Source organism: Vulpes vulpes, chromosome 10, assembly GCF_048418805.1.
Source record: "Vulpes vulpes isolate BD-2025 chromosome 10, VulVul3, whole genome shotgun sequence".
Taxonomy (NCBI): Eukaryota; Metazoa; Chordata; class Mammalia; order Carnivora; family Canidae; genus Vulpes; species Vulpes vulpes.
Window position 1 is genome coordinate 22,698,338 of NC_132789.1, and position 13,118 is coordinate 22,711,455.

At 39.3% G+C, this 13,118-nt stretch overlaps 1 protein-coding gene across 2 annotated transcripts in view; it reads right to left on the reverse strand.

Annotated features, from left to right (window-relative positions):
- Nucleotides 1-13,118, reverse strand: part of PITPNB (phosphatidylinositol transfer protein beta) — a 64,759-nt gene that overhangs the window by 40,500 nt on the left and 11,141 nt on the right. For both annotated transcript variants that reach the window (XM_072723131.1, XM_072723130.1), the window contains exons 4-7: nt 4,737-4,828; nt 3,769-3,776; nt 3,186-3,260; nt 1,522-1,605 (exon numbers count right to left, since the gene is read on the reverse strand). In XM_072723131.1, the coding sequence (XP_072579232.1) occupies nt 1,522-1,605; nt 3,186-3,260; nt 3,769-3,776; nt 4,737-4,828 (259 nt within the window). The remainder of the gene's footprint in view (nt 1-1,521; nt 1,606-3,185; nt 3,261-3,768; nt 3,777-4,736; nt 4,829-13,118) is intronic.

The following is a 13,118-nucleotide window of genomic DNA, read 5'->3' on the forward strand; positions in this document are numbered from 1 at the left end:
GTTTTGTCTGGCCAGCACAACTTTTTCAAACACCAACAATATAACTTGAATGCCTTCCCTGGGGCACCCATACTGCTGCTCAGCATTATCTTGTGACCTGTTGGTCCAAGCACGTAGGATATCCTGACCTAGCCCATTAACGAACTCACTCACTGCTTACTCCCAGGATTTTTCCTCCTACCACCACAATTCTTTCATGTTCAATAAACATGGCTGGAAAAGACAGAGAAATAAAAGAGCGAATCAGATATCTGAATGTTGTTTTTAAAACAGTATATAGGGACGCCTGGGTGGCTCAGCAGTTGAGCGCCTGCCTTTGGCCCAGGGTGTGATCTTGGAGTCCTGGGATCAAGTCCCACATCGGGCTCCCTGCATGGAGCATGCCTCTCTCTCTCTCTCTCTCTCTCTCTCTCTGTGTCTCTCATGAATAAATAAATAAAATTTAAAAAATAAATAAAACGGTATATTCACTTCTGAGGACTAAAAAAAAAAAAGTCCTAGATAATTTCAAAAGTGGAATTATCCATAAAATTGAAATAACGTCATATCACAGCACAACTAAAACTGAAGTTCTATGACAAGGGTCCCTCATTAGCTGTGCTCACATTTCTAATCAGAGAGGGGGTCCTAGCAGAATCACTGCTGGCAGTCTCAACCCCAGTGATTTCAAAGAAAAGGTGGGAGACCACTGTTTTAGAAGGTTTACTTTTAAATCTCAATAGCAAAATCAGACATTTATGTTTGGGTTATTTCTGTTCGGCTTACAACACTGCTTATGTTCAGACAATGAGCAACGAAAATGAAATGGAAAGGTCACGAAATAAAAATACTAAATAAACACGCTGGGCTTTACTATGACAGAGAACTCTTATTCCAAAACTTCTGCTCTCTAGACTAGCATAAAGAGGGTCACTGGCTGTCTTTACATAGAAAAAATCCACAACTATGCCCTGCAAAACCAAGCAGCACCAGCATATTCTAAGATAAGAACTGAGTTCATATTTTCAAACTGCAGCAAAGTGATACAAGGATCTTACTCTGGGAGAACACAGGTCTTCATTTTTGTTGAAAGTCGGGGGGCAAAGGGGTGGTTATTAAGTCAAAAGCCTTGAGTATGAATGTTTACATCCAGTAAAAATCAAGAGTAGAAAACTGCACAACTGTTAAGCTTAATCATACTTTAAATGTATAAGGGACCCACATTATTTATAGAAGCCCAAGGGAGAATTCTTTTAAAAAATAATATTGTTAGTCTTTTTTCCCCACAATGAAAGCAAACCGCTATATTTCTCAGGTTTACTAGGATTTCTCAAAGGGATCATTTGTGCAAAGGTGAAATCTACACAAAAAAACCAAATAAGCTTCTCTCCTATTCTCTGGTCTTTTTGCTACAAAAAGTCCCATGCCCAAACTCCAGGCTCACTGCAGTGTAGAAATGCAGGTCATACAAGAGAAAGAAGATCATTTCCAGATGTAAGAGGCAACAGGTTAAAATGTCATTGAGTAGTATGCAGTACTTACTGCTGGTTCAACTTGGCTTCGATCTGCAATATCTATGTGGACAATTTCAACAGTTTTCCACGTGTTTGGATCTAAACCATGTACCTGTAAATGACAAAGAGAAATAAACCACAATAAACTGTAGACTATTCTTACTAGGCAGAACTATTACACTTACATTAATAATCTTTATCTGAGTCTTTAAGAGTACATTATGAGGAATACAAAAACTCCAAATTGCTACTTCATTGAATTAGTGGTCTGAAGTCTTAAGGAATCTAGATATCTTCTGTTAACCCTGTATCCCTAAGAAATAAATGGAGCAGGTGTGAGGATGCTGCCAGATTAACAGAAATCTGTCACCATTATTTTCTGTCAGTCCTTAAAGAGAAGTTATTTAACAGAATGTATGTAACCTGTGTTTAGTACAACGATACAGGACCAAGTCTTGATAACCTTTAAGTCCTAGCCAACATAAGGTGACATTATAATTAGATTTCAAAAAGCTGCACTGTGAGGTTTAAAACCTATCTTGAATTTGATTACCCTAAAGCTTTTCAGTTTTGTAGGATATCAATTCCTCATGTTTAATCATTTATTTCTAAAACTCTTTGAACCAATTAAGAACTGTTTACAAACTACCAAAGAGATGTCCATTTGGAAGCTAGAAAAGGCAGATCAACTCATACACAGACCAAAGCCTACCCAATCATCTTCATTTAGATTCTAAATTTTAGAATTAGTGTGAAAAAAACATGAAATGTCAAATGATCACCTGGAAGAAAAATTCAAGTCAAATACTACCAATTATAATTCAAAAGTTCTATTAATTGGCACCAATCACATAAAAGCGGAATCCACCACAACATGAACTTACTCTCCTATAACAGCACATCACGAGGTTGGAACAGTAGTTCTCAAACTGGAGCTCTCAAACTGGAGCGTGCACCACAACACACAGCATGCTGGGCCGCACCCTCAGGGATTTTAATTCAGTAAGTATAGGGTGAGGGCTGAGAATATCTGCATTTCTAAGGAGCTCCCAGATGCTGCTGCTGGTCCACAGACCACACTTTTGACAGCCACTAGGCCAAGACATCAATACCAGATGCCTTCCCAAGTTCTCCGAAATACCGTATCAAAAGTTAATGATTACACTGAGTCTTAAATGATTTTCCAGAAATTTATTGGAGGATAAATGTGCACCAACTTGTAAAAATTAGAACATTTTTGTAAAATATTCAAAGTTGCTCCTCCCTCTCGCCTTTTGGCCACTTCTGACATTAATCCAGCAGAGTGGAGGTGAAAACTAAAGCAGTCAATTTTGCCTGGTAGAGTAGCTCTGACAAACATACAGAAATGAAAACATGAAAGAAATCTAAAATTAATGGCTAAATCGGTTTGGGGGTTGTCTATGAATTTTATCTCTCCGCTACCTGTCCCAGATAAAGAGAGCTGATAAAAACAACTCTCCCCATAGTCCACTCTCTCACCAAGGCAAGGGGGCCGACAGGGAAAGCCCCGTTAGTTGCTGGTTGCTTGCCTGCCTCACTATAAATGGACATGCCCTGGTATGTTCAGGTACCGGTCTCCTGTAGCTGGCATCACGCTGGTGATGACAAAATGGACTATAGTATTCCCATTTCCAAGGGTCACTGCACTGAAAGCCCAGAGTTGAAACTTACATTTTCTAATGTTCCCAAGTCTGGTTTGTGCCATGTTTCAATTTTAATGAAGAAATCATCTTTCATATATTCATTCTGCAGAAAACACAACAGCAAAATGACAGTGATCTTTCACCAGTTCTTTGGGGCTTTTGTCTGTGGGAGCCTTCCCCAGCATAAGCATCCGTGCTTTGACTCTATAAGACTGATCCTCAAGTGACAAAGAATCATTAGCTACCTATTTTTATAAACTTGTCAGGGAAACCAAATGCATGCTTTTAAATAATTTAAACTACTCTACTTGTCATGCTGCATACAGGGCTAATATTAAAGAAGCTGGGAGGTTTGGTGAGCAAATATGGCATTCAAAAGAAGTAGCACAAGCAAAATAAAGTCAACAGGGAGATTTTGAGACAAGGCTGGAAAAAACCCATTAACACTGGGAACATGGGGTGGAGTGTGGGCTGGTGAAAAGAGCACAGAGGAGGAGCCATGCAGCGATGGGTAGCTTTAATTTAAAAAGCAAGGAATAACTGAAAATAATTACTATGTAAAGCAAAATTTGACGATTAAGAGTATGTGACACAAAAATAGTTTTACTCACCGTTACAACTGAGGCATAATGGACAGGTGGGCAATAAAAGGGGGAAAATTTCAGAATATTAATCAATGGCAAAACAATCTATCATATTATTTAACATCATGTTGATTAAACTACCCAAAATCACAAAGCATTTAGTAATTAATGTCTGCAAAAGTTTCTACACAAGTGACGCTACAGGGTACCTTAGGTTATAGAGTCAATAATCTAATTTTAAAACAATGGTAGAATAATGTCACAAAAGCAATAGTTCAATTTGAAGGCCAATTAAGCAAACAACAGGAAACTGCTTCAGAAATCTGCTATATTCTTCCCCTATTATATGTGGCAATATGAGAAAAATATTATTAAAACTACACCAAAAGACACTTTAGAGTGTGGGTAACCTTTCAGGTCTCACCCCTGGAGCCAAAGTGGTCAGCAAGGACCTCAAAGGGGCTCTCATCTGGGAATGAACTAATGCCCTTCACAAAGGTCTAGGGGGAGGAACCCAGAGAAATCTCTCCATTGCCACAGCACCTGCAGTGACTACCCAAGAACCCACAGAGGGCTTTTTTTTTTTTTTTTTTAACGGGTTTGAAACGTATTTTAATTGGTTTTGTTTCCAGGATTCCTCATCCATGCCTGGTCTCTAGGGTTCTCCCCAGCCCCTCAGTGGGGGTTCAGACTCAAGAGGACAGCTGCAAGATGAAAGAGAAGGTCCCTGACAGAAGGGGGCCAAGTCTCCTTAGTAAGGGGTTCCCGCCCGCACCCCCACCTCACCCTGTGCCCTGGCCCAGCCGCAAGTATGCCCACTGTCAGAATATGGTCTCTTTAATAGGACACTCGGAGCCCTGCCCACTCTGCCCTCCCTGCCCATGGGCCATGCAGTCCGGGAGAAGATGCCTTCTCAAAGGCATCAGCACCAGGAGTCCATCTCCTCATCAGCAGTGGGGCAGAGGGGTGGAATGGCTGCCAGGAATCAGGCTTACTTGTTCTACAGTAGGGGTATGCATTCCAGGCTTTCTCGTGAAACACCAAGGAGCCTTCTGGAGCAATCATCCTGACGAATGCAGGAACTTTGCTGTGAAGAGAGAAACAGTGAATTATGTTTTTGATAGTACCATCATTTCTTTGTTGGCATCTATCAGGCTACCTCAAAGAGTGCTGTCATCAAAGGTGATTATGTTCAAGTTTCATAATTCATGTTCAAAACTGTTATCAACATGTTTCATTTTCAATCCCAAAGTAATCAAGTGGAAAATTAATATAAAAACAACAGTCTAAGAACATTTAACTATATACAGGATTTAAAGGGGGAAAAGAAACAATTTTGTGTTGGGCTTCTGCTCTACATCCCTAAGGTGAAATCTGAAAGTTAACTGCTATTCAGGCCGCACATAATACAACACAGAAGTTCTCTCATGTGGTTAGACCACATTCACTGTTTAACACACAAAAGTCTCTAGAATACGGGAGTATTTCTGAATAAAAGTCTTCAAATACTCTTGACAGAATAAACTTAAAGAAAAGTGACAATCTGAGGAACCTACAGAGAAATGGTATATTAAAACATTTCCAAGTATAAAATTTTGTATGTTTGGATGATGAATGTCATTTGCTGCCTCAAGTATAGTCACAGAAGTGTTAAGTATATAATACATGAGGAGTTTGTGCCAATTCATAAGGTAATCAGCAAAGATCCAAACAGATGAATGGGCCAAAGGCATCTACAGACACATTACAAGAAGAAAACACAACTGGTTAACAAATGGAAAAATCAGTCTTTCAGTCTTCAAAGAAATGCAAATAGAATGACCACTTCTAAGGACTCAAGCCTGCTGTAAAGAGAGCAGTTTTACATACACAGGCTTTTCATACAGATCAGATTCAAATCCCAACGGTAGCACTTAGCAGGTGTGCGACCCTGGACACAACAATTGGCTCTCTGAACTTCCCCATGAGTTGAAGAGTTCGTATTACTCTATAGGGTTATCGAGAAGATTCAATCAGATAATACCTATAGTGTTTATTAGAACATTCCATAATACAGTAAAAGCTCAATAAACAGTGGTACTGCTCTTTAATTGTAAGTTGGTATGAAGCTGAGTACTTTCACATGCTTTTCTTCATTCATATCCTCCAACAGCACTGCAAGGTACACATTCATTTATTTCATATAACCATCATTTAAGTGGCTAAATAACTACATGTCAACACTATATCCTCCAACTTGAAGCCCTATATACTTTTTCCTGTATCAGAACTGCTTCTCTGACAACTGTCAAACACAACTTAATATCCTAAGCTAGGAGAAAGAACAAACCAAGGAGACTTGGGGCCCAGTGAGAACTTCTGCCTTACTAAGATTAAGCAGATGGCTAGAGGCATCCCTATGTTGAATTTTGGAAGCAAAGCAAGGTGAATATAAGGAACCCCACACCAGCTAGACAGCCATGCAGCTACAGAAGAGGTAACATGGACAGCCCTTTTGTCACCTCCTCAGTACACAAAAACATGTGTATGACCTGGAGCTTCCGCTACTGTGGCAAATTAAACCACTGGAAAGGAAAAGCTGAAGCACTATTACATATGACATCATTAGCAAAATGCCAAGGGCATAAAGAGATTTACCTGTGTCTTTACACCCTGAAAACAGTAAAAGAGAACTAATTCTTTGAGCGCTCATTCTTTCCAAATCTAGGGAAGATTCATGGAAAGGGGAGTTAACTTGACAAAAATAAAGCCAAGGTATCTGAAAATATTTCACATTAAAAGTAAAAAAATACCTGAAGTCCAAATAATTTGTTCCATTGCTAAAGAACCAAAATCCTTTTAACTGTGGGAGAGCTCTCATCAGGGTAGAATGTAACACATATGGATAATTTTTTTTTTTTTTAATCAGCTACAAGCCTGTCAGTCTGAGAGTAAGACAAACAGATCATTGGTTCATGTGGTCACCTTAGGAAAAGGCAGGAAAGGAGTACCTGGGTGGCTCAGTTGGTTAAGAATCCAACTCTTGGTGGTTTTGGCTTACTTAGGTCATGATCTCAGGGTCCTGGCTCTTTGCTCAGAGGGGAGTCTGCTCAAGATTCTTTCCCCTCCCTCTCTTTCCCCCTCTGTCCTTCCCTCACTCACATACCTGTGCTCTCTCCCTCTAAAATAAAATATTTAAAATAAAAAAAAAAGAGAAGAAAAAGGCAGGAAAAATATAGCTGTGAATTAGCTCAGAAACAGATTTTAACTATCCTATTTATTCCCATAGTGCCCAACAGTCTAAAAACCTTAAACATTCTCAAAAGCTCTAGTTTGCTGACCCAAACAGAAAACAATTGCCAGTCAGTCACTAAATGCCAGCAAGAACCAAATTTACAACAAAGTTTTAACACGTCTTCATCCTGCTCCCAAATACCTATTTTCTTATTTCCAGGATACTTTTCCACTATGTGAATTCCAACAATCAACTTTTTTATACTTAGTTAAAAATGACCAAACCGGGGATCCCTGGGTGGCTCAGCGGTTTGGCGCCTGCCTTTGGCCCAGGGCGCGATCCTGGAGTCCCAGGATCGAGTCCCGTGTCGGGCTCCCGGCATGGAGCCTGCTTCTCCCTCTGCCTGTGTCTCTGCCTCTCTCTATCATAAACAAATAAATAAATCTTAAAAAAAAAAAAAAATGACCAAACCTTTGAGCCAGCTGTTTCAAAATGACTCACTTTTTACATTTAACATGAGATTCTAATAAACATCTCTCCTCAGTGAATCTAAGTTATGGACCGGGAAATGGGAAAATGTATACATGGAATAAATAAAATTAAATTTCAATTCTGCTTTAAAGGAGAGAAATTTTCATTAGTGGCAACTTTAAAATATTCCTAACAAGACAGTTCAAGTGGCACCATTTATATATAATTAACAGCATACGTATTAGTTTTCTAGCTCAGTATCACCTACTTAGCAAGTAAATTCTGCTTTGGAAGCTTAGTGTCTTAGAAAAGGAACAAATATTAACCGAATTAACAAAATGGAGGCAGGCCCTCAAAAACAAATGAACAAGGACATTCCTCTTCTTGTTCTCCCAACTATCATGTTCTCTTGTGGCAAACCAACACTCATGACAGTGCTTAACTCAAGGTAAACACTTCTAGATTTGGTTAAGAGTCAGGAATAAAATAATGTTCAAGAGCACAAAAAATTCTTTGCCAAAGTCCTTCCCCCACCTCTAACTCTGAATACACATGAAGAACAGTGCACTTCAGGATAAAATTCAACCAAAATGTTCCATCAATTATGTTGAAAGGAGATAATATTAAGATGTAACTAACAGATGTAACTTCCATATAACAATGGCTGTGAACCTGGTAAGTGGTAAGACAACGTTGCCATAGTGGTAAAGGAAAACAAAGGGCTTACATGGTTTAAAAGATATTTAACAAGTGACCAAAATGTATACTGAACTTCTGATCTAGGAGCATTTTTTTTTTTTTAAAGACTTTACTTGTTTATTCATGAGAGAGACAGAGACAGAGAGAGAAGGAAAGAGGCAGAGACATAGGCAGAGGGAGAAGCAGGCTCCATGCAGGAAGCCTGATGTGGGACTCCATCACGGGACTCCAGGATCATGCCCTGAGCCAAAGGCAGATGCTCAACCACTGGGTCACCCAAATGTTCAGAAACATTCTTTTTAAAAAACTCTTATTCCTGAGATACCTAACACCCTTGCAAATCATTTCAAACTGCACTTTTCCCATGAAAGTTTTGCATCCACCTTGTCAACAAAATGAGCAAACTGTTAAGTTCTATCTTTCCATCCTACAACCTACTGTGGATAAACATCAAAATATAGAAAAACAGGGAATTCCTGAGTGGCTCAGCAGTTTAGCGCCTGCCTTCGGCCCAGGGCGTGATCCTGGAGTCCCGAGATCAGGTCCCGCATCAGGCTCCCTGCATGGGGCCTGCTTCTCCCTCTGCCTGTGTCTCTGCCTCTCTCTCTCTGTCTCTCATGAATAAAAATTTTTTTAAATGTAGAAAAACATATGGAAGAATCTGAAGACCAGACTAATTCGCCATAAGAAATCTTTCATTTTATAATCAACTGAAATATACTTTCAATACATTGGGCACACCTCATTCATTCACTCAATTTACTGAGTGTCCACTGTGCCACGGGTTATGTAAATAACAGTGTGCAAATGGGCAATTTTTCCTCTGATCTTACCTTACAAGGGAAAGCAGCAAATAGAACAGTAAATAACCAAAGGCAGGGAATTACCCCTCCCAAAGTTCAGTAAACGCAAAGAATGGACAAACAAGTACCTGGTTTAAGGGTGCTCAAGAAGGCCTACCTGAGAATATGACAAGACAATGGTGATCTCAGAGTATGGAGGGTCAGCCACATGAAGAGACAGACCCCAAAGTCCTAAAACAGTTAAAGACTTGACCTGCCTGGGCCACTCTGAGGCCTTCAGCATGGCTAGACTATAGGGAAAGAAGAACAGAGGGATAGACAGAAGATGAGGCCAGCGAGTTGAACAGGGGGCAGACAGATCACAATAGGCCTATTTTATAGGCCAAAGGGTTTGGGCTTTATTCTTTGTATGATTGGAAGCTACTAAAGGGTTTAAGAAGAATGACCCAAAGATTTAAGAACATTCTGACTTTGTCACTTTAGTAGAGTCATGTCAGTAAATGACAATTAACTGGGGTGAGCAAGAGTGGATGGAGGCAAAAATTAATTCAAAATGGATTAAAGATCTATATGTAAGAGCTAAAACTGTAAAATTTTTCTTTTTCTGAGAGAATGAGAGCGAGCATGCACGTGGACCAAAGGGGGAGAATCTCAAGAAGACTGCCTGTGGAGCACAGAGTCTGACACAGATTTGGTCTCATGACCCTGAGATCATGATCTGAGCCAGAATCAAGAGTTAGATGTTTAACCAACTAAGCCCCCTAGGTGACCCATAAACTATAAAATTCTTATAACAAAATGTTGATGCCAATCTTTGGGACCTTAGACTGGATGATGGTTTCTCAGATTGGAAACAATTAAAGAAAAAAATAAGTAAATTGGGCTTAATCAAAATTACAAACTTTTGGGGCACCTGGGTGGCTCAGTGGTTGTGTGTCTGCCTTTGGCTCAGGTCATGATCCCAGGGCCCTGGGACTGAGTCCCACCTTAGGCTCCCCACTGGGAGCCTGCATCTCCCTCTGCCTATTGCCTCTCTCTGTATCTCTCATGAATAAATAAAATCTTTAAAAAAAATTATAAACTTTTTAATGCCTAAAAGGAAAGTGGGAAGAAAATTACAAATCATGAAAACATGCTCAACATCATTAATCAGCAGAGATATGCAAATCAAAACCTTGAAATACCACCTCACACCCATTAAATTTTCTATACAAAAACAAAACAAAACCTGATAATAACAAGTGGTGACAAGGATATGGACACTGGAGCCTTTCTACATGGTTGGGGGAATGTAAAATGGTTCAGTCACTTTGGAAACAGTCTGACAGTTCACAAAGTAAGGAGTTATCATATGACCCAACAATTCTACCCAACTGTCGGAGAGTGCATGTGTTTGCGTGCGCACATGCACATCCAATAAAAATAAAAATGTGTCCACACAGAAACTTGTATACAAGTGTTCACAGCACCATTACTTATAAAGAGCCAAAAGAATGGATGGCAAGAGATCAATCTAGAAGCAACTAGAAAAGTTCAAGAGAAAGAGATAACAGTAACTTGCATTAACATGGTAGAGATAGGGCAGCCCAGGTGGCTTAGCGGTTTAGCGCTGCCTTCAGCCCAGGGCATGATCCTGGAGACCCGGGATCGAGTCCCACGTCAGGCTCCCTGCATGGAGCCTGCTTCTCCCTCTGCCTGTGTCTCTGCCGATCTCTCTTTCTCTCTGTGTCTCTCATAAATAAATAAAAATCTTAAAAAAAAAAAAAACTCCATTCTCTAAAAAAAACAAAAAAAACAAAAACATGGTAGGGATAGAGATGGAAAAAATGGGGAGATACAATGGGAAAAATGTACAAAAGGACTTCAAATCTTGATTTGTGGAAAAGGAATAAAATAACCAGACACAAATTGGTTAACAAAACAAGACTTTAAAGTTTTGGAGAAAATAAATAAATAAAAATAAAGTTTTGGAGAAATATCAAAAAGAAAGGGAAAGCAGTGTTTTCCACATAACAAAAGGGAACAGCAATGAGAAATGAAACCTACCACAAAGAGGAAACAATACATTATAGAAGTATCTCTGATATTCTTCTGGGATTAGATCACTCTTGATTTAGAAAACTCTAAACTTTGCAAAACTGAAGACTTAGAACTATATACAAAGAAAATATTTTGCCTTGTTGACTAATTCTCCACTCAAGAATGAAATTTAAAAAATAAAATTTATCAATTTCTTGTGTATACTTATTCAAAAATGTTCTTTGATGTAAATCATCACATATAGTTAATCTTTGCATTCTCAGGTGATTTAAACTTTTCATTTTTAAACATGAATATAACTTTCGTTCCTGGCAAATGACTCTTCTGCTTACAAAAATGAGCTCCTAACTGGAACTCCATGAAATTTTAAAATGATTTTCAATTAAACCTCTGCTGTTTCAACTTTTGGAGAACAAGACCATTCAGGAGTTGGCAAAGCTTTACGAATTCTCCATCATTCAAGGCTGACTAGAGATGGTTAAGATATAATGCTTATGAAGAATAGTAAAAGAACAAAGATGATTTTTCCCAAGAAAGGAAACAGAAAAAGGACTGGTCATTTGCCAGGAACTAAAGTTACATTCATGTTTAAATCTCAGGAGAGCTTCAAGTTTTTCTCTGAAATAACCATCTCAAAGGTTGCAACACATTTCCTTGCCTTGCTTCAGAATTCAAAGAATCTGAATGTTGTCCTCTCCCCCTCATTCACTATTAAGTATACATTAAACATCCTAAAGAAACACATTCAATCTTTTATGGTAAATGGAGTGTGAGACAAATACGTACACATGAAATACATGATCAGATGTCAAAATGAGTAGATGGGACAAAAAGGGATGGCGTTTAGGGAAGAATAAAAGTAGTCAAGGAAAGCCTCTGCCCAGGACAGAGCTGAACTGTGTGTGGGAAACTGAGGTTATAGACAATGCCAAGAAGAAAAGAACAAGAAGAAAAGAACCTACCGGGGCTGAACATGGCACTTCTAGGGGACAATGAAGAGTCAGGCTTGCTTAGAGCCAATAGTTTTTATTCTGGACATTTGTAACAACTGGAGAGACCTAGATAATCTTGAGTAGCCTCTTAAGTTTAACTTTATCCTGGAAGATGATTTGAGACTAAAGACTATATAAGAACATGGGACACGATGAAATTCATGGTCTTGGAAGAATTTCTCTGTAAACTCCTTTGGCATTAACTTTAGAAAATGGAAAATAACCCTTCTACAGGGCTCAGCAGTAGAGCAAAATTACAAGAACAGGTTCCTAGAGTCACCATGCCTGCCTGGGTTCATGGCCTACCTCTCCCATCAGGAGCAGTGACACAGGGGTCAGTCACTTAAGCCTTTCTGGACCTTCATTTCCTCACTAGAAAAGGTTGCTGTGGGGAATCACTGAGCTCCCACCTAGAGCATGTAGGGTGACCAGCACACAGTAAGAACACAGTCAGGACTAAATCCTCTGCTTAGAATTACCATGGGTGACTATTTACTCTAAGTTATCAAAGAATATAGAAAGAATCTCATTATCCTGTAAGATTATCTGAGATTCAAAGGGGGGAAAAAGTCCCTTCTGATGGTCACTAAATTATGGGTTATCTAATACTTTGCCAAGATTATTTCTCAATATTCTGGTTAAGATGAAGTGTATCTTACATCAAGAAGGCTTTGGTGAAATGGGAAAGCATATTGGCCAGAGAATCCAGAGATGTTGATTTCACTGGGTAAAGCGGACCTCCGAAGTCAAGTATCTCAAATGTACAATAAGGTGCTGATGACCTCAGGTAACAAATTTAGCCAGGCAAGTCTGCAATTCTATTGCCACTATACAACGATAGTGGGCACAGCACTAGAAGTTACCCAAAGGAGCATGTGCTGAAATGGGGAACATATATTACTGGACACAAACTTAACTTCTTGAGAAAGTTCTAAAACTCTCGAGGAACTGTGGGTAGCTCTACAACACGCTGAGAGTGCAGAATGCCCTTGCAGGATACTGACATCTGATAGGCTGTGCTGCCAGCCTTGTGTCATGTTTGCTATCTTTTCTATGGCACAGTGAAGGCCTCAGTACTCAAAGCTAAATTATTCTTTGCCCTTCCATAATTTAGTTATTCTGTGCCTGTTGTGCATTGATGCCTTTGAGCATGTGGAC